The 27,418-nt window shown below is 38.4% G+C and overlaps 1 protein-coding gene across 5 annotated transcripts in view; it reads left to right on the top strand.

Moving 5' to 3' along the window:
- Nucleotides 1-27,418, top strand: part of LOC134212999 (protein spaetzle 3) — a 145,384-nt gene that overhangs the window by 111,213 nt on the left and 6,753 nt on the right. For all 5 annotated transcript variants that reach the window (XM_062691430.1, XM_062691434.1, XM_062691432.1 and 2 more), the window contains one exon: nucleotides 8,470-8,594. In XM_062691430.1, the coding sequence (XP_062547414.1) occupies nucleotides 8,470-8,594 (125 nt within the window). The remainder of the gene's footprint in view (nucleotides 1-8,469; nucleotides 8,595-27,418) is intronic.

Here is a 27,418-nt window from a genome sequence, read left to right as displayed (position 1 = left end):
GAATTTCCCGAGGAAATTTCGAAGAATTTCCCGAGGAAATTCCGAAGAATTTCCCGAGGAAATTCAGTAGAATTTCCCGAGGAAATTCAAAAGAATTTTTCGAGGAAATTCCGAAGAATTTCCCGAGGAAATTCAGAAGAATTTATCGAAGAAATTCCAAAGAATTTCCAGAGGAAATTCCGAAGAATTTCCCAAGGAAACTAAGAAGAATTTCCCGAGGAAATTTAGAAGAATTTCCCGAGGAAACTTAGAAGAATTTCCCGAGGAAATTTAGAAGAATTTCCGAGGAAATTCAGAAGAATTTCCCGAGGAAATTCAGAAGAAATTCCCCCAGGAAATTCAAAAGAATCCAGAAGAATTTTCCGAGGAAATTCAGAAGAATTTCCCGAGGAAATTCAGAAGAATTTCCCGAGGAAATTCCGAAGAATTTCCCGAGGAAATTCCGAAGATTTTCCCGAGGAAATTCCGAAGAACTTCCCGAGGAAATTCCAAAGAATTTCCCGAGGAAATTCCAAAGAATTTCCAGAGGAAATTCCAAAGAATTTCCCGAGGAAATTCCAAAGAATTTTGAGGAAATTCCAAAGAATATTTTGAGGAAATTCCAAAGAATTTCCTCGAGGAAATTCCAAAGAATTTCCTGAGGAAATTCAAAGAATTTCGAGGAAATTCCAAAGAATTTCCTGAGGAAATTCCAAAGAATTTCGAGGAAATTCCAAAGAATTTCCTCGAGGAAATTCCAAAGAATTTCGAGGAAATTCAAAGAATTTCGAGGAAATTCAAAATAATTTCCCGAGGAAATCCAAAAAAATTTCCCGAGGAATTTCAAATAATTTCCCGAGGAAATTCAAAAGAATTTCCCGAGGAAATTCAAAAGAATTTCCCAAGGAAATTCAAAAGAATTTCTCAAGGAAATTCATAAGAATTTCCCAAGGAAATTCAAAAGAAATTCCCAAGGAAATTCGAAAGAATTTCCCAAGGAAATTCAAAAGAATTTCGAGGAAATTCAAAGAATTTCCTGAGGAAATTCCAAAAGAATTTCCTGAGGAAATTCCAAAGAATTTCGAGAAATTCCAAAGAATTTCGAGAAATTCCAAAGAATTTCGAGAAATTCAAAAGAATTTCCTGAGGAAATTCAAAGAATTTCGAGGAAATTCCAAAAGAATTTTCCGAGGAAGTTCCCAAGAATTTTCCGAGGAAATTCCAAATATTTTTCAAAGTAAATTCCATACATTTTCCCGAGGAAATTCCAAACAATTTTCCAAGGAAATTCCAAAGAATTTCCTGAAGAAATTCCAAAGAATTTTCCTGAGGAAATTCAAAGAATTTTGAGGAAATTCAGAACAATTTCCCGAGGAAATTCAGAAGAATTTCCAGAGGAAATGCAAAAGAATTTCCCGAGGAAATTCCGAAGAATTTCTCGAGGAAATTCCGAAGAATTTCCCGAGGAAATTCCGAAGAATTTCCCGAATAAATTCCGAAGAATTTCCCGAAGAAATTCCGAAGAATTTCCCGAGGAAATTTCGAAAATTTCCTGAGGAAATTCCGAAAATTTCGAGGAAATTCCGAAGAATTTCCTGAGGAAATTCCGAAGAATTTCGAGGAAATTCCGAAGAATTTCCCGAGGAAATTCGAAGAATTTCGAGGAAATTCGAAGAATTTGAGGAAATTCGAAGAATTTCCTGAGGAAATTCCGAAGAATTTCCTGAGGAAATTCCGAAGAATTTCGAGGAAATTCCGAAGAATTTCGAGGAAATTCCGAAGAATTTCCTGAGGAAATTCCGAAGAATTTCCTGAGGAAATTCCGAAGAATTTCGAGGAAATTCGAAGAATTTCGAGAAATTCGAAGAATTTCGAGGAAATTCGAAGAATTTCCCGAGGAAATTCCGAAGAATTTCCCGAGGAAATTCCGAAGAATTTCCCGAGGAAATTCGAAGAATTTCGAGGAAATTCGAAGAATTTCCCGAGGAAATTCCGAAGATTTTCCCGAGGAAATTCGAAGAACTTCCCGAGGAAATTCCAAAGAATTTCCCGAGGAAATTCCAAAGAATTTCGAGAGGAAATTCCAAAGAATTTCCCGAGGAAATTCCAAAGAATTTCCCGAGGAATTCCAAAAGAATTTCCTGAGGAAATTCCAAAGAATTTCCCGAGGAAATTCGCAAAGAATTTCGAGGAATTCCAAAGAATTTCCCGAGGAAATTCCAAAGAATTTCCCGAGGAAATTCCAAAGAATTTCGAGGAAATTCCAAAGAATTTCGAGGAAATTCCAAAGAATTTCGAGGAATTCCAAAGAATTTCCCTGAGGAAATTCCAAATAATTCCGAAGAATTTCCTGAGGAAATTCCGAAGAATTTCCCGAGGAAATTCCGAAGAATTTCGAGGAAATTCGAAGAATTTCCTGAGGAAATTCGAAGAATTTCCTGAGGAAATTCGAAGAATTTCCTGAGGAAATTCCGAAGAATTTCCTGAGGAAATTCCGAAGAATTTCGAGGAAATTCCGAAGAATTTCCTCGAGGAAATTCGGAAGAATTTCGAGGAAATTCCGAAGAATTTTCCCGAGGAAATTTCGAAGAATTTCCTGAGGAAATTCCGAAGAATTTTCCGAGGAAATTTCGAAGAATTTCCCGAGGAAATTCCGAAGAATTTCCCGAGGAAATTCCGAAGAATTTCCCGAGGAAATTCCGAAGAATTTCCCGAGGAAATTCCGAAGAATTTCCCAAGGAAATTCCGAAGAATTTTCCGAGGAAATTCCGAAGAATTTTCCGAGGATATTCCGAAGAATTTTCCAAGGAAATTCCGAAGAATTTTCCGAGGAAATTCCGAAGAATTTTCCGAGGAAATTCCGAAGAATTTCTCGAGAAAATTCCGAAGAAATTCCCGAGGAAATTCCGAAGAATTTCCCGAGGAAATTCAAAAGCATTTCCCGAGGAAATTCAGTAGAATTTCCCGAGGAAATTCAAAAGAATTTTTCGAGGAAATTCCGAAGAATTTCCCGAGGAAATTCAGAAGAATTTCTCGAAGAAATTCCAAAGAATTTCCAGAGGAAATTCCGAAGAATTTCCCAAGGAAACTAAGAAGAATTTCCCGAGGAAATTTAGAAGAATTTCCCGAGGAAACTTAGAAGAATTTCCCGAGGAAATTTAGAAGAATTTCCGAGGAAATTTAGAAGAATTTCCCGAGGAAATTCAGAAGAAATTCCCCCAGGAAATTCAGAAGAATCCAGAAGAATTTTCCGAAGAAATTCAGAAGAATTTCCCGAAGAAATTCAAAAGATTTTCCCGAGGAAATTCAGAAGAATTTCCCGAGGAAATTCAGAAGAATTTCCCGAGGAAATTCAGAAGAATTTCCTGAGGAAATTCAGAAGAATTTCCTGAGGAAATTCAGAAGAAGTTTCCGAGGTGATTCAGAAGAATTTCTCGAGGATGTTCAGAAGAATTTCCCAAGGAAATTTAGAGGAATTTCTCGAAGAAATTCAGAAGAATTTCCAGAGGAAATGCCGAAGAATATTTAAAGCAAGAATTTTTAGAGAAATTACGGAGGAAGTTGCTGAGGAAATGCCTAAGAATTTCCCGAAAATGCAGAACAATTTTTTGAGGAAATTCAGAAGACTTTCCCAAGTATATTTGGGAGAATTTACAGAGGAAATTCGGAAAAAAATTTCCAGGAAAATCGTGTTAATTTTCCGAAGAAATTCGGGAGAAACTCGTAGGAAATTTGTGATACGTGATACGTCTATCTTCTGATTCTCACTTTTCAAATGATCTATTCGGCCAAATGACCCTTTCGCGGAGTGTAAAATAATCGAAAGTTTTTGGTGAAGCCACCTTTCTTTACTTATCAACTCACTTCCAGACACATTCATAGTCGGCCCTGTACTGTCAATATTCAGTTGATTATTAGTCATTGAATATTTAGGCACGTTCTACAAATTGATACATTATCTGAAACCTGAACCCGTTTTAAATGAGTAAAGTAATGTATCACATAGAACTGAATCCGATTTTCGCCGCGAGGCACTTTCAATGGTAGATGAATATTTTAAGCTCTGCCCTTTCGGCCAAACGACCCTTTCGGCCAATCTACCCTTTCGGCCAAATGACTTTCGGCCTAGTGGTATTCGGCCAAATGGCTTTCGGCCGAATGGGTTTCGGCCAAACGACCGTTCCCCCTTTTTCGGATTCCGATCCTAATTACACTCCGAGGCACTCGAAGGCACCATATTTTTTTCCTTCCTTTCTCGTTTTATTTGTCATACGTCCGATTGCTTTCGAGGTCTGCTTTCAACTCCTCGTTCGGTCGGCTTTTTCCTTGTTTCACCAGGTCCGGGGGTGAATCGAAGATTGTTAATGGATTCAAACACACTTAAGGTGGAATAAATGCTTAATGAGCTTGTCAGAGCTGACAATAGTCATTCTCGTAGTATGAGGAATACGAAAAAAATAAAGTCTCCGTCATAACATTGCACGACGCAACACCTATTATTGCTGTTCCAGAGAAAGCTTTCCCTTTTCCGGTTCAATTTATAAACTACCGCAGCTGTCACTTCATACATTTCCTATGTCGTTTCGCATGGCATACTACGATGACAGCACCAAACATGTGGTTTTTGTTTCAGTGTGTCAAAGATTTTCAAACCTGCGGAAGAACTTTGACAGCTACGGAAGAACTTTGCGGAATCCGCAAAATTGAAAAATTTCAAAAGATCCGCAATATAATTCTTTTCGCCGCATGCCTAGTTAATTTGGTAACATAAATATATCGATAATATTTATAACGGCTTCATACGTTACTTCAAACTCATTATTACAAAATCCTCACATGGCAGCTGCCGCTTGGAAATTAATGGTATGTGTAGTATCGGATGCGAAAGTAAATCACGTGTCATCGATACAAACGTCAATTACACAAGCTCCCGTTTATTTCATGCCTATTATGACCGTCAGTATGCACGTAAAGAAAAAACCTTATAAGTTATGGCAAAAACCTATTCGAAAATATCAATTCATTATGCCACCTAATGAATGATCCCATACCAAAAAGCTAATAAAATTCATAAGCTAATAAAAAGTATCAGTTTTAGAATGTATGTGCCTAATGCAATGTATAAGTTTTTTCTTATACATATCATTTAGCGCCTGCTTTGGCAAAAACGTATTAGAAATCTGAATAATAAAAAAAAAAATGTTTTACGTTTGTTTCGATCGTACAGTATGAAGTCTTTGTTCTTCGATTTCGTCATGACGATTTGGTTGCACGACGAAAGCTAAAGTCGTGCGCGTCATTGACGATGCGTGGATTAGCAATGAAAACTCAACAACTCGTCGCTACTGTGGCATTTCGTGCTGCAACGATGACTATTGTCCGCCCTGTAGATTGTTATTCCATTCCATTCCATCCATTCTTACATTATAAGTCCTTTTAAAAGCTACAGTAAGTCAGTTGACTTATGGTTATCGTATTCGGTAACATAACTCGCCTTATAAATTTAAAATATTCTTCTTCGTTGGCATTACACTCCCCACTAGGACATTGCCACCTCCCAGCTTAGTGTTCATTAAGCACTTCCACAGTTATTAACTGCGAAGTTTCTAAGCCAAGTTACCATTTCTGCATTCGTATATCATGAGGCTAACATGATTTTATGCTCAAAGAAGTCGAGACAATTTCCAAACCGAAAATGGCCTAGACTGGCACCGGGAATAGAACCCAGCCACCCTCAGCATGATCGTGCTTTGTAGCCGCGCATCTTACCGCACGGCTAAGAAGGGCCTAAAAATATTGTATCGTGAAATTTTAAGGAAATTATCTTGGAAAATACAGATGAATTTTCCAGTGAAATTCTTAAGATGGGTGCACATTAATTTGAAAAATACCCGGTTTTGGAAAAAAAAATTGAAGAATTTCAAAAAGTTTTTTTAGAAGGAAATTCTAAAAAATAGAACCGATAAATTGACAGGATATGATAATGAATATATGATAATGTTTTCAACAAATGATTGAAAAAAATCTGAGCCACGCCGATTACAGCCGCGAAAATTGCCCTCAGGGTGACGCAAAAAACATTGACACCGCTGGTTCAAGGTACGACAAACGCCGCGCCCTCGATTTTCGGAACGACAAACACCGTTCACATTGACTGCATTGCGCTTATCATGGAACGATCCAGCCTACTTCATACCAAAATCGTTGTGCTTTGAATGACTTGCAGATATTAGCAGACCGTCAAGCAATGCTTCAAAGGATGTTTATTTCTGACGTCATTATTACGTACAATATCGACTATAGTACTGGAGAATGTTCGATTTCATGCACCGTCTCGTCAACTTAAAAATCGCCAACTGCTATGGATCCGTGGCCACCGCACACATTACGGCCAAAATGATCCATTAGGTTTACATATGCTGCAGGCTATTGAATGAAGTAGGTATGTCGTTTTTTTGACTTCAATGTTAGAAAATTAGTTTTTATAAATAGGATTAAGTTAAACAATCAATCGGCACAACTTATGAATTAAGTATGGTGTTCAATAAATAAATATGCGACGAATTCCTACCAGGAGGCAAAGAAAGACAAAACAAATGTTTGCGAGTATTTTGCACTGCCTATTTCACGTTTTGTGAGCAAGGTTCACAGATCTCCACCACTGGTAGGCAGAGGATTTTTCATATTTTTTTTATAAATATTTATCTTATCAAAACACATATCTGTAGTCTTTAGTATACATAGTTTAAGAAAAATGTATGCCGATTTTTAGACCAGTGAGATTTAAGATCTTCACAGTCTACACAGCAAATAATTTTGAAAATTCAGTGATGTGTAAAATTGCAAACAAACGAATGAAGACTCGATATTCAATTAAATTTGATTGATTGTTACCAGCAAGTACGGTTAAAATTTATTATGATTTAAAGGAACAGTAAGTTACGCTTATTTGCATGCTCTAAATATGTGCATGAAAATACATTTACAATCACAACATATGTTTATCTGTGTATACTTTAAAGAAAGATCTCAACATTTTTCGTTAATTATCTCCAGGTGGGCATATTAGCTAAATCTCTACTCCATATTTGTTGGTTGAAATGTTAATGGGCATTGTTATAAGACGGTATATATTATGCTAACATTCTATGTATGTTTTGTGGCATCAAAATATTGATTCATTGTTACATGCGAGCTAAATAAAAAAACGTTTTGAAATTTATTGAGATTCAGCGGTGCCCAAAGATCATGCAAGTTCCAGTAGTTTCTTCACACACTTCCTTCTGGAAGACATAAACTGAATGCTTCAATCACGGTTATCGTTAGCGGGGTTTTCCCATTTCAACCCACTATCTGTTGTTCACTGAATGGCAATCATTGTAGTATAAATCATTTTGTCAACCATTCTCGGTGCTGCCGCAAATGTGTAGAACTGGGCGTGAATTTCAATAAGGGAGTGGTCGAGCCTACCTCATTTGGCACCTGATCCAGTCACATCTGGATGATTTTTTTTCGCTGCCATGAAATATGTGAGATCCAGCGAATAAAAATCGATTTTCAACGCATGATTCCAATCTTCTGGACTGCAAATTTGTGCTCAGACTTCTCCAGCGGCAATAAGGCACCCATTAGGGATCGTGAAGATCACCTGACGTGACTTGAATTTGTCGCTCATGCTGCTGACAAAAGTAAAATCCCGACACGACAATGACCACGACGTCTGTCTGTTTGGACTGTTATTTATATTCTCGTAAACTGTCACGCCATGCGATAAAACGTGATATGACTTTCTCACACAATAGGTCCATATTTGCACTTCCAAGGAGTTGGATCAATCATGCCGCCTTGAGTCGGTGTTACATATTCGAAACGGTAGCCCGGTATTAATCCCAAGTCTGGGCATTAGGGTGGACTAACATTTATTTCTATACGCTATGAATAGGAATTTATTTGAAAATTATCGAATCGGTTTCGTTAGACACCAGGCCACATTTTTTACATCTTCTTCTATGACTCTACATTTCATCTGGAACTCGATCTGCCTTTTAACTTATTATTCTGAGTTATCAATTGAAAGCATTTCTATGCCCGCCATTGCATCTGTTGTGGCAAGTACAGTTTAGATTAGTTTAGACCGCCATTGCATGAGTATGTATCTTGTTGTGGCAAGTACAATGGATAAACTATGCCCAGGGAACCGTGAATGTTCCTAACCCGAAAACATCGAGAATCGAACCTACCATCTTCAGGCCACATGTGTTACATCAAAAATAATACCAAGTAAATGGGACTGTAACTTTTTATAACTGAATTTAAAATTTCCTAACGAACTTTGATTTTCTGATACACAGTCATTTTCTGCATCACACTATTGCAAACAATTGATTTTTTATTCGATTTGAAATTTATTACTGATCGTGATCGAATTATTACGATTCTGAATACAGAACTATAGTATCGTCTAAGTTTCGCTTCCATATTCCTTTACAGATCTGGTGGACGGCCCTATCAGTAGCGCTCGGTCTCAACGTGCGGGGAGATGTGATCAAAGGTGTTCCTTGTGTTAAGAAGAATCATCAGCTGTTTTGTCCTACGGCTGGAAATAGTTATCCAATGTAAGTATATTATTTTTAATATTTTTTTCTTGGAGAACATTATAGAAAAAAAACTTGAGTAAGAATGAACTTTGTCCAAAAATATCATAATTTATATAATTCAATTTAAAGGTAATTTGTTTAAAAACATAGAAAACAAATCCTAAACAAATTATAAAAAAAACTAAATTATATTGTAGGTTCACTAAAGATATTATCTGCAAAGACAATTAAATCGAGCTCCTTCCGTAAAATCTCACTTAGAATGTTATGAGTTTTAAATTTAATGTTCATCTAAAGCATCAACAACAGTTATAATTGGGGATGGCGCCGACGCGCCACACTTCCGTTGTCGACGGGTTTTACCATTCCAGAAGAAATTCCTAACAATTTCCTGAGGAAATTTCGAAGCGCTTCCCGGAAAATTCTGAAAGGTTCCGGGAGGAAATTCCAAAGCATTTCCCGAGGGCATATCAAAGCGTTTTCCATGGAAATTTTCTTTAAAAAAAATCCTCAGAGTTTTCTGAGGAAATTCCGAAGCGTTTCTCGAAGAGCTAACGAGAAAATTTCATATTATTTACCGAGGGATCTTCGAAGTGTTTCTCGAGGAAATTTCGAAGCATTTCTTTAAAAAATTCCGAAGCGTTTCCTGACGAAAGACCCACGTGTTTCTCGGAGAAATTCCATATAGTTTCCAGAGAAGAGTTCGTAGAGTTTCTCGAGGAAGTATCAAAGCTTTTTCCAAAGAAATTTTTAAGAGTTTCCCAAGGAAATTTCGAACGATATCTCGAGGGGACTCTGAAGAGTTTCCCAAGAAGGCTCCCAAGCTCCCAAGGAAATTCTTTGGCGTTTTCTTAGAAAATTTCGTAACATTTCCCGCGCAATTTTTGAAGAGTTTTCCAAGGAAATTTGGAATTATTTTCCGCAATTTCATAAAATATCGCGAAGAATTTTCGTATCGTTACTTGAAGAAATTTCGAAGCGTTCCTAAAAAAAAAAAATGGTTGCATTTCTCCGAAGAATTCTTAAGCGTTTCCCGAAGAAATTTCGAAGAGTTCCATAGGAAATTACACAGCGTTTCTCAAAGTAATGCCGAAAAGTTTTCGAGGGAAGCTTCGAAGCGTTTCCTGGGGAATTTCCGAAGACATTTCTAAGCGTTTCCTGATGAAATATCAATTTGTTGATAAGAAAATTATTTTGAGCTTTTTAGTGGAATGTCTTCACTTGTCATAAGACGAGTTAATACAATCCCATTGAATTCCACCACTTAATTGTATCTTGACAGATACGTATTTCGACCTCAAATGTAAGGCCGTCTTCAGTGTCTCGTACTTGACTCGACTTCTGTCAAGATACAATTAAGTGGTGGAATTCAATGGGATTGTATTAACTCGTCTTATGACAAATCAATTTGTTTCCCGGGTAACTTTAGAAGCGTAACCCAAAAAAATCAGTAGAGTTTTCTTAGGAAATTTCGAAAAGCCTATCGAAAAATTTCCGTAGCGTTACTTGTGGAAATTTTGAAAAGTTTCTCGAAAAATTTTGAAGCTTCAATGAAATTCCGAAGATTTTCCTGATGAAATTTGGAAGCGTTTCCTAAGCAATTCCGAAGTGTTTCCTGGGAAAATATCGAAGCGTTTCCCAATGAAATTCGGAACAGTTCCCGAAGGAAATTTCAAAGCATTTCAAGAGAAAATTCCGCAGCGTGCCCAATGGAAGTCCTGGATTATTTTTTCCTGAGGATATTTCCAAGCATTTCCCGAAGAATTTTGAATCGTTTCTTGAAGAAATTGAAATTGAAGCGTTTCCTGAGGAAAGTCCAAAGAGTGTCCCGAGGAAAGTTTGTAGCATTTCTCGAGGAAATTTCAAAGCGTTTCTCGAGGAAATCCCAAAGCGTTTTTAGAGGAAATTTGGAAGCGTTGTTCGAGGAACTTCCGCAGCATGTCCCAAGGAAGTCCAAGCAATTCCTGAGGAAATTTCGAAGCATTTCCCGAAGAAGCTACGAAGAGCTTCCCTGGGAAGCGTTTTCCGAAGAAGTTTCAAAGCGTTTATCGTGGAAATTCCTAAGCGTTTCCCGAGCAAATTACGATGCGTTTTCTAATAAAATTTCAAAACACTACCCTAGAAATTTAAAAGAAATTCCGAGAAAATTTCGTAGTGTTTCATGAAGAAATTCCGAATAGTTTTCCAAGGAAATTTCAAAGTGTTACTCGAAGAGCTTTTGAAGCGTTTCCCGAAAAAAATTCCAAAGCATTTCCCGAAGCGTTTCTCGCGGCATATCCGAAGCATTTTCCAAGGAAATTTCGAATAGTTCCAAGACGATATCACGATGAATTTGGGAGCGTTCCCTGGAGAACTTCTGAAGAACTTCCTGAGAAAAGTTTCCCAATGAAGTTCCAAAGTGTTTCATGAGGAAATTTCGAAGCGTTTCACGAAGACATTACAAAGCGTTTCCTGAGGACATTCCGAAGCATTTTTCGAGGAAATTCCCAAGCGTTTCTCAAAGATATTTTGTAGCGCTTTCCGAGAAAATTTCTTGGCGTATCACGAAGAAATTCTGAAGAGTTTTCCAAGAAAATTTCGAAGTGTTTCTTGAGGAAACTTCATAGCGTTCCCCGAAAAAAAAAATCGAAGCGTTTTCCAAAGAGTTTCCCGAGGAAATTTAGTAGCGTTTTCCTATGAATAAATTGCGAAAAGTTTACCGTGGAAATTTTGAAGCGTTCTTCGAAACGTGTCCCGATGAAAAGTCGCAAAATTTTCGAAAGAAATAACGAAGATTTTCCCGAGAATATTTCCAAGAGTCGTCCGAGAAAAATTCGAAGAGTTTCTCAAGGATTTTTGGAAAATTTCCCGTAGAATTCGGAAGAGTTTCCCGAGGAAATTATGAAGAAATTTCTGAGAAACGAAACGTTGTCTGAGAAAAATTTGAAGCGATTCTTGAGGATATTCCGAAGTATTTCCCTGGGAAATTCCAGACAGTGTCTGAAGTGTTTTCCGAGGAAATAGCAAAGTGTTTTTGCGAGAAAATTATGCAAGGAAGCTTCAGAAAATTACCTGAGGAAAATCTAAAAAAAATTCATGAGCACTCCGAATTTGTTTTGTGTGAAAGTTTGAAATGTATTATTAGAATTAAAAAAAAAGATCTCAAATAAATTCTAGACAAAATTTGAATAAAATCTGATTGATATATGATAGGAGAAATTCTGATAGATACATTTTTTGGAGAATATGCAGAAAAAATTAGATAAGCTTCCAAATATGTACTTCAGAACTTTTTCCGTATCGAACGTCAATCAGATATAAATTACATTTTGTCTAGAACATATTATAAGCATTTCCCTATGCTGTACTGTCAAAGTTAACAAACACCGTTGTGTGCCTTCTTATTTTTTTACTTGAATTCGTCTATTTTAAAAGAATCTAGAGGAAATTGAAAAAAATAGGTATAATAAAAGTTATATTGAGCTTGATCGTGATGACTGTACAATTCGTAGTTGCTATTCCGTGATTGATCAGAGCAATCAAAATTGTACAGGGAACTAATAGTTGGGGCTTGGGATCAATAACCGTGCCGGCCACGTCCTTACGGTCGTCTGGGAAAGGAAGAAATGTGACATCTGTTATTTCTAGAGATCGAGAACACCTCTGCATCACCACAGTTGTCACAGGAGGGATTCTCATAATTGGGACGGGGTAAGTCATTGCATGGCTCTGGATTCACCTTGGTAATACAACTTTGATGAACTAAAAACAGAAACAAAACCGATATAAGGATACAAAATATACACTGTCGCCATAAATGTCGAACTGTTCAATGGTTTCTAAGTGCGGAATGTATCAAAAATGGATATGATTTTATTTATTGTGTTTTGGTATCTATTATGATGGTTTTGATACTTACTTTGACATGTTTTTGATTAAAAAATATTTTAAAAATATACGTTGATACAATTTGTGACGAGCTATCATTTTTGCCTTTCTCGTATACTAAGTATACGGTAAAGGCTATATGATCGCTCCAAAAACAAACTTTTTATAGAAGGCCCGGAGACCCATAGTGTTATATACCAATCGACTCAGTTCGACGAATCGAGGTGATGTCTGTGTGTGTGTGTGTGTGTGTGTGTGTGTGTGTGTGTGTGTGTGTATGTGTGTGTGTGTGTGTGTGTGTGTGCGCAAAACTACTCAACAAAATGTCACTCATTTTTCGGACACTTATCCTCAACCGATTTGCTCGCAACAAGTTGCATTCGACGCAAAATCCTGTCCTATTGATTCCTGTTTCAAATTGGCCAGATCGGACTATGGGATCGAAAGTTATGGTCAAAATACAAAATCATACGAAAAAATCGCGCAAAAAATGTCACTCATTTTTCGGGCACTTATCCTCAACCGATTTGCTCGCAACAAGTTGCATTCGACGCAGAATCCTGTTCCATTGTTTCCTATTTGAAATTGGCCAGATCGGACTATGGGGTCAAAAGTTATGGCCAAAATACAAAATCCTACGAAAAAATCACGTAAAAAATGTCACTCATTTTTCGGGCACTTATCCTTAACCGATTTGCTCGCAACAAGTTGCATTCGACGCAGAATCCTGTCCCATTGTTTCCTATTTGAAATTGGCCAGATCGGACTATGGGATCGAAAGTTATGGCCAAAATACAAATTCATACGAAAAAATCGCGTAAAAAATGTCACTCATTTTTCGGGCACTTATCCTCAACCGATTTACTTGCAACAAGTTGCATTCGACGCAAAATCCTGTCCCATTGTTTCCTATTTAAAATTGGCCAGATCGGACTATAGGATCGAAAGTTATGGCCAAAATACAAATTCATACGAAAAAATCGCGTGAGAAATGTCACTCATTTTTCGGGCACTTATCCTTAACCGATTTGCTCGCAACAAGTTGCATTCGACGCAGAATTCTGTCCCATTATTTCCAATTTGAAATTTGCCAAATCGGACTATGGGATCGAAAGTTATGGCCAAAATACAAATTCAATTCGAGAATCATTCATTGACACCGTGTGGCCGTTAGGTGAGCATCTGGAAGCTTCGGAACTTTCGAAGATGTGTCAATTTTCAGGTCGTCCTAGAAAGTTGTGAGTTTTTAAAAATCGCTTGTTGAGAAATGTGAGAGCATAATTGATGCAATCCAAACGGATAGCCACAATACATCCAATAATGCTGCGACTTTCAATAAATCGTTCGTCACTTCAAATGGTGGAATAAAATAGGATAGTACGAAATCGTCTTATGACAAGCGAAGACACTCCACTAGAAGCTCTAAACAACCTTTAACTGACGTATTGTAGAGGTCTACAATTGTCAATCTTGGGTGATGTTCCTCCAGTTTTCATAAACGTTTAGGGTTCCCAGGTCCGATTCCACCGCGTGCAGCAGCTAGCGTGTTCGTGGCCTTCCACGAAGTCACTGGCCTCTATCCGGATCTTTGGTGAATTTTGTTTTTGCCATTCTTTCTTCCGACATTCGCACTAAGTGACCGGCCCACTGGAGTTTGCCGTATTTTATACGATTCACAATATTTTCTTCTTTATACACTTGATACAGCTCGTGATTCATGCGTCTGCGCCACACATCTTTTTATAGTTTGCCATTGAAATTGGCCAGATCGGACTATGGGATCGAAAGTTATGGCCAAAATACAAATTCATACGAAAAAATCGCGCAAGAAATGTCACTCATTTTTCGGGCACTTATCCTTAACCGATTTGCTCGCAACAAGTTGCATTCGACGCAGAATCCTGTCCCATTGTTTCCTATTTGAAATTGGCCAGATCGGACTATGGGATCGAAAGTTACGGCCGAAATACAAATTCATACAAAACCCTCGCGTAAGAAATGTCACTCATTTTTTGGGCACTTATCCTCAACCGATTTGCTTACAACAAGTTGCATTCGACGCAGAATCCTGTCCCATTGTTTCCTATTTGAAATTGGCCAGATCGGACTATGGGATCGAAAGTTATGGCCAAAATACAAATTCATACGAAAAAATCGCGTAAGAAATGTCACTCATTTTTTGGGCACTTATCCTTAACCGATTTGCTTACAACAAGTTGCATTCGACGTAGAATCCTGTCCCGTTGTTTCCTATTGAAAATTGGCCATATCGGACTATGGGATCGAAAATTCTACCATTTTTGCCTTTCTCGTATACTAAGTATACGGTAAAGGCTATATGATCGCTCCAAAAACAAACTTTTTATAGAAGGCCCGGAGACCCATAGTGTTATATACCAATCGACTCAGTTCGACGAATCGAGGTGATGTCTGTGTGTGTGTGTGTGTGTGTATGTGTGTGTGTATGTGTGTGTGTGTGTGTGTGTGCGCAAAACTACTCAACAAAATGTCACTCATTTTTCGGACACTTATCCTCCACCGATTTGCTCGCAACAAGTTGCATTCGACGCAGAATCCTGTCCCATTGATTCCTATTTCAAATTGGCCAGATCGGACTATGGGATCGAAAGTTGTGGTCAAAATACAAAATCATACGAAAAAATCGCGCAAAAAATGTCACTCATTTTTCGGGCACTTATCCTCAACCGATTTGCTCGCAACAAGTTGCATTCGACGCAGAATCCTGTCCCATTGTTTCCTATTTGAAATTGGCCAGATCGGACTATGGGGTCAAAAGTTATGGCCAAAATACAAAATCCTACGAAAAAATCACGTAAAAAATGTCACTCATTTTTCGGGCACTTATCCTCAACCGATTTGCTCGCAACAAGTTGCATTCGACGCAGAATCCTGTCCCATTGTTTCCTATCTGAAATTGGCCAGATCGGACTATGGAGTCGAAAGTTATGGCCAAAATACAAAATCATACGAAAAAATCGCGTAAAAAATGTCACTCATTTTTCGGGCACTTATCCTCAACCGATTTGATCGCAACAAGTTGCATTCGACGCAGAATCCTGTCCCATTGTTTCCTATTTGAAATTGGCCAGATCGGACTATGGGATCGAAAGTTATGGCCAAAATACAAAATCATACGAAAAAATCGCGTAAAAAATGTCACTCATTTTCGGACACTTATCCTCAACTGATTTGCTCGCAACAAGTTGCATTCGACGCAGAATCCTGTCCCATTATTTCCTATTTGAAATTGGCCAGATCAGACTATGGGATCGAGAGTTATGGCCAAAATACAAATTCATACGAAAATATTGCGTAAGAAATGTCACTCATTTTTCAGGCACTTATTCTCAACCGATTTGCTCGCAACAAATTGCATTCGACGCAAAATCCTTTCCCATTGTTTCCTATTGAAAATTGGACAGGTCGGACTATGGGATCTGAAGTTATGACCAAAATACCTTTTTTCATGAAAATCATAAAAAATGTCACCTATTTTTCGGCCACCTAACCTTAATCGATTCACACGCAACAAGTTGCATTCGACGCAGAATCCTGTCCCATTGTTTCCTATTGAAAATTGGCTAGATCGGACTATGGCAGTGGTGCTCAGCACTTTGGGCGTTTTTTCCCTTAATTTACTTCTCACACCATAAAAATGAGCTTAACTAATACAAATTAGCACTTGGTCGAAAGCTTTCAAATATATCTATCTGCTGAGGGTAATAAAACGGATGTTGGTGTTAAATTCACTCCGTACGAAACGATCAAAGCAAAACAAAAGTGCGGCCCGCGGGCCGCAGGGTAATTTTACTTTGATCAAGTCGTACGGAATGATTTTACCACCAATATTCGTTTTAATATCCTCTGCTGATAGATATATTTGAAAGCTTTCTTCCAAGTACTAACTTTAAGATGAAAGCTCATTTTATTGTGTGATAAGCAAATTTAGGCAAAAACACACAAAATGCTGAACACCACTGGACTATGGGATCGGAAGTTATGGCCGAAACACCATTTTAGCCTTTTTATACTAAAAGGCTGTATGTTCGCTCCAAAAACCAAACTTTTACAGAAGGCCTGGAGACCCATAGTGTTATATACCAATCGATTCAGCTCGACGAACTGAGATGATGTCTCTGTCTCTGTCTCTTCACTTCATACGGGAGTTTGGCAGAAAGACGGTCATGAGATTTATATCATAACAAATATTGCCCTCCGCTCGCGTGATGGGAATGACATTTTCGTTTTCTTTTTGTGTAGTCGGAGCTTCAGTTCAACTAACATCCAAAAGTGATATCCTTAAAATATATGACTGGGTGAAATAAAACAGGGTTATGTACGTCAAAAAGATTGGAAAAGGAAACAAAAATGTCGAAATTCTTATTAGCATATTGTAGATCAAGCTGAAAACCGAACCGAGGTCCCGCGAAATCGCATTTTCTCGCATTTCCGGATGTTGCAACTGCATCGCGAGTAGTGCGCAACTGTGCCATAGTCGGGCACCACTCGCGATGCAGTTGCGACATCCGGAAATGGGACAAAATATGATTTTCGGTTTTCAACTGGATCTACAATATCTTTGCCATAAATAATCTGATTTTCATAGAACGGACAAAGAAATTTGTCTTTTTTACTCCTAGCCACTAGCTCATCTTTTTTCAAGCACACACATTTTACGAAGGTCGAGAAAGGCACCATCACCGCTAGGTGGATTAATCTGGGTTTTTATTATATCCCTTGTGTGGCCGGCTGGGTACCCGGGTACCTTTTTGGAATTCAATTCGCGATATCTAAATAAATTTTCATAGTAGGAGGTTGAAACTCTGTCATATCCACAATAATGACGGCCAAAATCGATTGTACGGGTTAACTGAAATTTTGATTAAGGAAGGATGGAGGGAGGGGTTCCGACATTTTTTTACCTTTTAAATGGCCGGCTAAAATGCTTATATCTTTTGCAATTTTTAACAGTTTTCAACCGATTCAGAATTTTGTCCTTTATCATGCTGTTTTAGGATTGGACCGATCTGGTTCTCGGATCACCGGGAAATCCGGATCTACAGGGACATGTCCTGCATAGATTATACTGATCGTGGATTTCGATAGGTAATCAACAATATGGGTATCAAACTTCTTGAAATTATTTCCAGCGTGTGTTCTTGACGAGTTGACTCCGGAGTGGCCATTTTGGAGCAAGTTTCTCGGGTGGGGAAGGGGGGGGGGGTGTTTGGTCAAGGTTCGCCAAACACATTTCTCATTGGATCCCCAACAATATGGATGTCAAAATTCTTGAAACTTCCACCGCAGACAGTTGTTTATTATCTTGGTTCCAACAGATGTGTGAAAATTTAAGTGGCCATTTCGGAACAGGTTCCCAGTGGGGCCAAGAATGGTCATAAACAATTTCCAATGGAACCTCAACAATATGGGCATCATATTTCTTGAAATTGCCTCAGCAGTTTGTTTCTGATTGTTTTAGAGCCACCAGACTTTATAGTTTCCATTCTAGCACAGGTTCCCCGTAGGGTCTTAAGTGGCCATGAATACTTGTCAATATAAATAAATATAAATAAAAAAAATAGAAAGCTGCAGTTTTTTGCAATCCGTGTGTTGAGAGCAAAATCATTGCAAGGCCCACCCTTTGACACCAGAAGGCAACTAAGTGGACCACCGAAAGCTCCAAAACAACCGGAGAAGTTGCTGATTCTGAAAGTTGGTTTTTAGAAAGTGCTGGAACATCAGGAGATATGACCAGGTGTAGGAGATTATATTTTGAATTTACGATTTTTTTTTAAATCTATTGTTGGCGTAATGCCAATTCTGGAAATCCGTCTTAGAAACTATTACTTGCTGTAACATTGTGAGAGTAAAATCATTGCATGAACAACGCATTGACCACCATTGGTCATCTGGCACTGAAGGTCTGGAACACCCATAGTAAAGACAAATTCTTGAAAATCGTCCTAGAATACAGTGGTTTGTTATGAATGTGAGAGCAAAACTCCGCTAAATTGTCTTCCGGGAACTCCGGAACATTCTGAGAAAAGGGCCAATTTTTAAATTCATCCTCGTAAACCGTACTGTTTCACAAAACGATTTATGCATCAAAATGAGACCAATATCATTTCAAGAACCGAACGTTGACCCCGGGAGGCCACTAAGTGGTGCTCCAGAAGCTCCGGAATAGCCGAAAAGGTAATCTATTTTAGAAACTCGCCCTAGAAAGCTGCGACTTTTTTTGTAGCTGTGTGCGATCAAAATCAATTCGAGAATCATTCATTGACACCGTGTGGCCGTTAGGTGAGCATCTGGAAGCTTCGGAACTTTCGAAGATGTGTCAATTTGTGAGTTTTTAAAAATCGCTTGTTGAGAAATGTGAGAGCATAATTGATGCAATCCAAACGGATAGCCACAATACATCCAATAATGCTGCGACTTTCAATAAATCGTTCGTCACTTCAAATGGTGGAATAAAATAGGATAGTACGAAATCGTCTTATGACAAGTGAAGACACTCCACTAGAAGCTCTAAACAACCTTTAACTGACGTATTGTAGAGGTCCACAATTGTCAATCTTGGGTGATGTTCCTCCAGTTTTCATAAACGTTTAGGGTTCCCAGGTCCGATTCCACCGCGTGCAGCAGCTAGCGTGTTCGTGGCCTTCCACGACGTCACTGGCCTCTATCTGGATCTTTGGTGAATTTTGTTTTACTATTATTTCTTCCGACATTCGCACTAAGTGACCGGCCCACTGGAGTTTGCCGTATTCTATACGATTCACAATATTTTCTTCTTTATACACTTGATACAGCTCGTGATTCATGCGTCTGCGCCACACATCTTTTTCTAGTTTCCCATCGAGAATTGTACGTAGCACGTTTCGCTCGAAAACGTCAAAAGCTTTCCTGTCCGCCTCTTTTTACATTCTTACGAATCAGAATTTCGTTTCCAATATTCGAGGAAGCCCCTGTTCGCAGCAGCAATACGTCTTTTCACTTCACAGGAAACGTCATTTTCACATGCCATGTGTTCAAAGATAAACAAATTCTTCAACAACTTCCCCATCACTACCTCAGCACTAAACCATGTACTCCGTCTTGGTAGAGCCGGCTCCCTCTTCAATAGGGTAAAAGCCTCCTCCATGATAGTGTCATTCTTCTGCACACCAGATCTCCTAATCACCCCCTCGAGTGCAATATTTACAATAAAATTTGAAAGCGCATCACTCTGCTTCAATCTCTCCACGGTCACAAACGCGGTTGATACGTCGTCTGCAACCCGAATACTTTATTTCGAGTCATCAAGCGTTGCACGTATCATCGTAATCAGCTTCGCCGGAGAACCATGTTTAGACATTATCTGCCACAGCTAATTTCTTTTCACTGAATCGTACGCTGCTTTGAAATTAATGGACAGATGGTGAGTCTGCAAGTTGTACTCCCGAAATTCATAAAGGATCATCTTCAGGCTAAACATTTCATCCGTCGTTGATCGGCCTTCAAGGCCAGACAGCTAGATTTTGAAACTGGAACGACGAAACTGATAAGACTAGCCAATTTCTTCGTCTACTGAGAGAGCGCATCTAGTTACAGATTTTTTTTCACACAGATTATCAGTGGATTCAGAATGCAAGTCAATGTAGGGAAGGGGGAGGAAATGATGATGCAATCACTCGCCCACTGCAAGCCGAATATACCTCTGCACTTGCCACGAGTTCATATGGAATTTATTGGAATTTTAGGGTTAAGGTTCGAGAGGCAGAGGTCCGTCTTGGTTAACGAACTGCCAATGTTATAGATATAGGATTAAACCCACGACCTTCCGCGTATGAGGCAGAAGCAGTAGCCTTATGAATACCAAGCCCGCTCTCTTCTCCTTCTCTTTTCACTTTGTTACAAAAAAAAAGTTCACGATTACGCAACTGATGAAAACAAAATGTAAGAAATGACGATTGCTTCGGGAATTCCGGTATTTCAGGAGGACTTCTTGGTGGCCACTCGGGATCAATGAATGATATTCGCAATTACGCGCTTAGAATCATAAGGGCGTAACTGTTTTGATCGATTTATCTTCGACGAATTCATGGTTGTAATGAAGGATGATTGCATCTTCTACCTGAAGTAAATATAAATTCGATTAAGAGAAATCGATCAATACAGTTACGCCCCTATGATTCTAAGCGCGAGCAAAGACTCTGCTTCTATACTGCTACAGTACTGACCCGATTTTGTCACTCCCCGATTTTGTCTACCCCCGATTTTGTCTACCCCCGATTTTATCACGTTTTCGACCCGATTTTATCACGTCCCGATTTTGTCACGTTTTCGACCCGATTTTGTCACCCCAAAAAAATTTGTCATTTTTTTTATTTTCGTAAATAATACCAAAAACAACATTGATTTTCATGAAATAACTTTCACCGCCTGTAGTTTATTACGAACGACTTCTGAGTACCTGGGAAATATTCTGTAAGCAATTTCGACAAGAAATAACGGGTACCGTTCACGCATTTTGCCTTTCCAAGGCATAAAATGATTCATATTTGTGGAATGAATTAAAAAAAATTAAAATATTTTTTTTCCAATTTTGTCACATACCCTGTTTTATCACCCCAAAATTCACCAGGGGGGTGACAAAATCGGGATATTACTGTATTACAAACGATTTTCGAAAGTTTCTAGAACGAACTCCAATAATTGACCACTGCTCAGGATGTCCCTGCACTTATGGAGCACCATTTGGGGACCACCATTAGTGCCCTTGCATTAGTTTTGCTCAAATCACAAATGACGAATTTCAAGATTTAACCACTCCTCCGGATGATTCGGAGCTTCCCAAGGATAACTTAGTGTCCACTTGGATTCAATTGATGGCCCTGGACATTACTTTACACCGGATTGTTTCTAAAAAAGCCGCAAATTTCTAGAACAAACATTCGTAGTATCAGATAGAGGCCACCTAGGATCGAAGAATAGTGCATGTATTGGTTTTGATGTGACAATGTTAAAATAAACGGTTTATGAAAAGTCACATCTGTCTAGAAGAATTTCTGGAATCTATCATATCTCCGAATGTCCAGAATCTTATGGTGGGTCTCCTGCTGGTCACCCGGCGTCAATGAGTAGTCCTTGCATTGATTTTGCACTCACATTGCTAGATAAATTGATTTAAAACAAAATGCGGCTCTGAAAATGTTTATGAACACTCTTGACTCCTCAGGGAACCTATCCCGTAATTGGCAACCCGGGGTGAACTTGTTTGATGAACCCAAATAGATCAGAAATAAACGCTTGAGACAATTTCAAGAAGTTTGACACTCATATTGTTGGGGTTCCAATAAGAAATGTTTTTGGCCAACCCCGGGCTCCCGGGGAACCTGTTCCAGAATGGCCACTCCGGAGTCAACTTGTCTGATGAGCCTAGGATCATTAAGGATATACGCAAGAGTTTATTTCATGAAGTTTGATACCCATATTGTTGATGTTCCATTGAACAATGTTCATGGTCATCTATGACCCCTCGAAGAACCTGTTCTGGGATGGCCAATCGAAAGTCTGCACTTCTGATGGACCCAAATCGATAAAAATCAATCTGGTGATGAAATTTCAAGAAGTTTGATACCAATATAGCTGATTAGCTACTGAAATCCACGATCAGTATTATTTATGCAGGGACATGTTCGTGGACTTCCAGATTTTCCAGGAATCGAATTAACCGGGTCAGTTCATCTTGATAACATCTTTATAGAAGAGAAAATTCTGAATCGAAAAAGCCCAAAATTGTTGAAATCGGTTGAAAATTTCTAGAGATATAAGCATTTTAGTTTCGTGGGTACCCGGGTACCCTGCCGGCCTGTTGAGGGTGTTTTTTGCCGGCCACACAACGGATATACATAAATTATTAGCACAAACAAACAGAAGCAACAACTAGAACATTTTTGCCTTTCTCGTATACTAAGTATACGGTAAAGGCTATATGATCGCTTCAAAAACAAACTTTTTATAGAAGGCCCGGAGACCCATAGTGTTATATACCAATCGACTCAGTTCGACGAATTGAGGTGATGTCTGTGTGTGTGTGTGTGTGTGTGTGTGTGTGTGTGTGTGTGTGTGTGTGTGTGTGTGTGTGTGTGTGTGTGTGTGTGTGTGTGTGTGTGTGTGTGTGTGTGTGTGTGTGTGTGTGTGTGTGTGTGCGCAAAACTACTCAAAAAATGTCACTCATTTTTCGGGCACTTATCCTCAACCGATTTGCTCGCAACAAGTTGCATTCAACGCAGAATCCTGTCCCATTGTTTCCTATTTGAAATTGGCTAGATCGGACTATGGGATCAGAAGTTATGGCCAAAATACAAATTCATACAAAAAAATCGCGTAAAAAATGTCACTCATTTTTCGAGCACTTATCCTTAACCGATTTGCTCGCAACAAGTTGCATTCGACGCAGAATCCTGTCCCATTGTTTCCTGTTTGAAATCGGTCAGATCGGACTATGGGATCAGGAGTTATGGTCAAAATACAAATTCATATAAAAAAATCGCGTAAAAAATGTCACTCATTTTTCGGGCACTTATCCTTAACCGATTTCCTCGCAACAAGTTGCATTCGACGCAGAATCCTGTCCCATTATTTCCTATTTTAAATCGGCCAGATCGGACTATGGGATCAGGAGTTATGGTCAAAATACAAATTTATACAAAAAAATCGCGTAAAAAATGTCACTCATTTTTCGGGCACTTATCCTTAACCGATTTGCTCGCAACAAGTTGCATTCGACGCAGAATCCTGTCCCATTGTTTCCTATTTGAAATTGGCTAGATCGGACTATGGGATCAGGAGTTATGGCCAAAATACAAATTCACACAAAAAAATCGCGTAAAAAATGTCACTCATTTTTCGGGCACTTATCCTCAACCGATTTGCTCGCAACAAGTTGCATTCGACGCAGAATCCTGTCCCATTGTTTCCTATTTGAAATTGGCTAGATCGGACTATGGGATCAGGAGTTATGGCCAAAATACAAATTCACACAAAAAAATCGCGTAAAAAATGTCACTCATTTTTCGGGCACTTATCCTCAACCGATTTGCTCGCAACAAGTTGCATTCGACGCAGAATCCTGTCCCATTGTTTCCTATTGAAAATTGGCCATATCGGACTATGGGATCGAAAATTATACCATTTTTTATGGAAAAATCGCTAAAAAAACTCACTCATTTTTCAGGCACTTTTCCTCAACCGATTTACTCGCATTAAATTACAATCGACGCGGAGTGTCTCATATTTTCTTATTAAAAATTGGCCAGATCGGACTATGGGCTTAGATGTTATAGTCAAATTACTATTTATTGCGAAAAAGAGTTCAAAAAAGTCTAGCTCACTTTTTTAGCACTTAGACTTCATATATTCCCCAAGCAACACAAGTTTAACAAATCTGGTTGCAGTAACCATATTGTGATTGAATCCGGTCATATATAAGTTACTGTGATTGATGTGCAATATGTGTGCTTCTCAGGTCGCTCGCAACAGATTGCATTCGACGCAGAATCTTGTCCCATTGTTTCCTATAGAAACTTGGCCGGATCGTACAATTGGGTCAAAAGTTATGGCGAAAATACTAATTTTAAAACTACAAAATAAAATGCCATTTTTGCCTTTCTCGTATACTAAGTATACGTAAAGGCTATATGATCGCTCCAAAAACAAACTTTTTATAGAAGGCCCGGAGACCCATAGTGTTATATACCAATCGACTCAGTTCGACGAATCGAGGTGATGTCTGTGTGTGTGTGTATGTGTATGTGTGTGTGTGTGTGTGCAAAACTACTCAAAAATGTCACTCATTTTTCGGGCACTTATCCTCAACCGATTTGCTCGCAACAAGTTGCATTCAACGCAGAATACTGTCCCATTGTTTCCTATTTGAAATTGGCCAGATCGAACTATGGGATCAGAAGTTATGGCCAAAATACAAATTCATACGAAAAAATCGCTTAAAAAATGTCACTCATTTTTCGGGCACTTATCCTCAACCGATTTGCTCGCAACAAGTTGCATTCGACGCAGAATCCTGTCCCATTGTTTCCTATTTGAAATTGGTCGGATCGGACTATGGGATCAGAAGTTATGGCCAAAATACAAATTCATACGAAAAAATCGCGTGAAAAATGTCACTCATTTTTCGGGCACTTATCTTCAACCGATTTGCTCGCAACAAGTTACATTCGACGTAGAATCCTGTCCCGTTGTTTCCTATTTGAAATTGGCCAGATCTGACCATGGGATCGAGAGTTATAGCCAAAATACAAATTCATACGAAAAAATCGCGTAAAAAATGTCACTCATTTTTCGGGCACTTATCCTCAACCGATTTGCTCACAACAAGTTACATCCGACGTAGAATCCTGTCCCGTTGTTTCCTATTGAAAATTGGCCATATCGGACTATGGGATCGAAAATTAAACCATTTTTTGTATGGAAAAATCGCTAAAAAAAACTCACTCATTTTTCAGGCACTTTTCCTCAACCGATTTGCTCGCATTAAATTGCATTCGACGCAGAATGTCTCATATTTTCTTATTGAAAATTGGCCAGATCGGACTATGGGCTTAGAAGTTATGGTCAAATTACTATTTATTGTGAAAGAGTTCATAAAAGTCTAGCTCACTTTTTAGCACTTAGACTTCATCTATTCCCCACAACACCATCAACACAAGTTCAACAAATCTGGTTGCAGTAACCATCTAGTGACTGAATCCGGTCATATATATGTTACTGTGATTGATGTGCAATATGTGTGCTTCTCAGGTCGCTCGCAACAGATTGCATTCGACGCAGAATCTTGTCCCATTGTTTCCTATAGAAACTTGGCCGGATCGTACAATTGGGTCAAAAGCTATGGCGAAAATACTAATTTTAAAACTACAAAATAAAATGCCATTTTTTGCTCTTATGCTCATCCGATTTGTTTGCAACAAATTGCGTTTGGCGAGATTTTTTTTATGCCTATAAACAAATATGAAAAATAAGACCAATCCACATATTGGTGTTATTTGAGATTTTTCCAAACCTATTGAACGAACGAGAAAGGCACCATCACCGCTAGGTGGATTAATCTGGGTTTTTGCTCTTATGCTCATCCGATTTGTTTGCAACAAATTGCATTTGGCGAGAATTTTTTTTATGCATATAAACAAATATGAAAAAAAAACACTCGGCATCGTTTAAAACGGAAGCATTTTTTCTCGCGTGTGACATTTTGTCTTGTTCAAATTTTGAAAATTGTTGGTGTACAAATATTAACTTCGGCGGGTAAGAATGGTCGACTTAACCCAACTTAACCTACACCCCCGAGGGAGACCATACGGCCCTGAAGGCGTCCGTTAGCCGATCGTGTTTTCTTCGGATCAATGAGATAGATCGTAATAGCTGACAATAGTGCTCAAGTGAAAATGGTAGCAGCTCACTGGTCGGTGGGAAACTGGTAACCAGTGCCGCCGGCATTGCTGGAGATCTTTCAGGATTACCACCTCTCGGAAGCGAAGAGCTGCCAAGTCTTTAAATTGTGGGTAAAGTAGTCAGCATGAGAAAATTATTTTGAGCTTTTTAGTGGAATATTTTCACTTGTCATAAGACGATTTTGTACGGTCCCATTTGGTTCCAACACTTGATTGTGCCTTGACAGATGCGTGTTTCGACCTCAGCGGTGGGGTCGTCTTCGGCGTCTCGAAGTCGAGTCAAGTACGAGATACTGAAGACGCCTTTACTGTTATGGTCGAGGTACGTATCTGTCGGGGTACAGTTGAGTGGTGGAATTGAGTGGAATTGTGCAGACTCGTCTTATGACAAGTGAAGTTTTTATTGTTAATTCATTACCTTATTATAATTAATATTTTCAGAATGTTTATTGATTTTATTATTCTTATCATATTCTTTACATTAGTTTCATTCCTATTTTTTTAACACATAATGTCCATCACCTCTAATATAGTCATTTCAATTTTATTAAATTTTTTTCAAGTGTATATGAATTAAACTCTTTGAGCTCAAATAGTAAATTATATGGAATATTTTCATCATATGGCAGTGTATTCAACAGTATTTTCATAAAATAAACTGTATATTGTGTACAACAGCTAAAGGGTTATTTTTTACCAACAGAAATATCCAAACTCATTGTCTCCGTATTGGTTATCATATATTACATACATCGTAACGTTTTATTCAATTATTTTACTTTTTATAATCGTTTTACTCCTTCTAAACATGTTTATAATATTCGTAATACTTATTACGAGACTCCCTATGAATAAATATTCTGTTGTTATAGGAATACATTTAATTTGTGATTATTAAATTACATTTATGAAATCGAATTCTACCATACAGGGTTCTTATATCAGGGTTCACTCACTTTGACAGTAGATGGGAGAGACTAGCGCGGGGGTGAAAAATTCATTTTCAGTGCAAAACATAAACAAACTCGGTGGCTGCCCCATATAAAAATCCAAGATGGCTGAATCATGTAATTGGCATACTGCTACACCTGTTTGTATTCACCTTGCTACCATACAAAATAACTTGTTTTCGGGTTTCCGTTTTGACTAATGGAGGTTCGACTACTTTGTCGGGCCGGTTGACACCAATAAAAATATTCAATGATTACGATACCAGAGCCACCATTTTTCAGAACCTACTTTTTTTCTAGTGATCCCATAGTAGAATTACCTTTTTCAGAACCAGGTGAACAAAATGTTCGATCAGATGACAGCAAGCTTCGGTATCAATCGGTTTTGCTTCATTCATTGGTTTCAATAATTTACTACGTTCATCAAATTTCTTGCAATTATACTCAATAAATGTTTATATTTCATCATATAATATTATATCATGTTATATTATATATCATGATGTTAATTTCATTAATCTAAACAACCTGGATCGAACCAAAATCAAAT

Source organism: Armigeres subalbatus, chromosome 2, assembly GCF_024139115.2.
Source record: "Armigeres subalbatus isolate Guangzhou_Male chromosome 2, GZ_Asu_2, whole genome shotgun sequence".
Lineage (NCBI taxonomy): Eukaryota > Metazoa > Arthropoda > Insecta > Diptera > Culicidae > Armigeres > Armigeres subalbatus.
The sequence above is the reverse complement of the archived record's forward strand: the minus strand, read 5'-3'. Positions and strand labels throughout refer to the sequence as shown.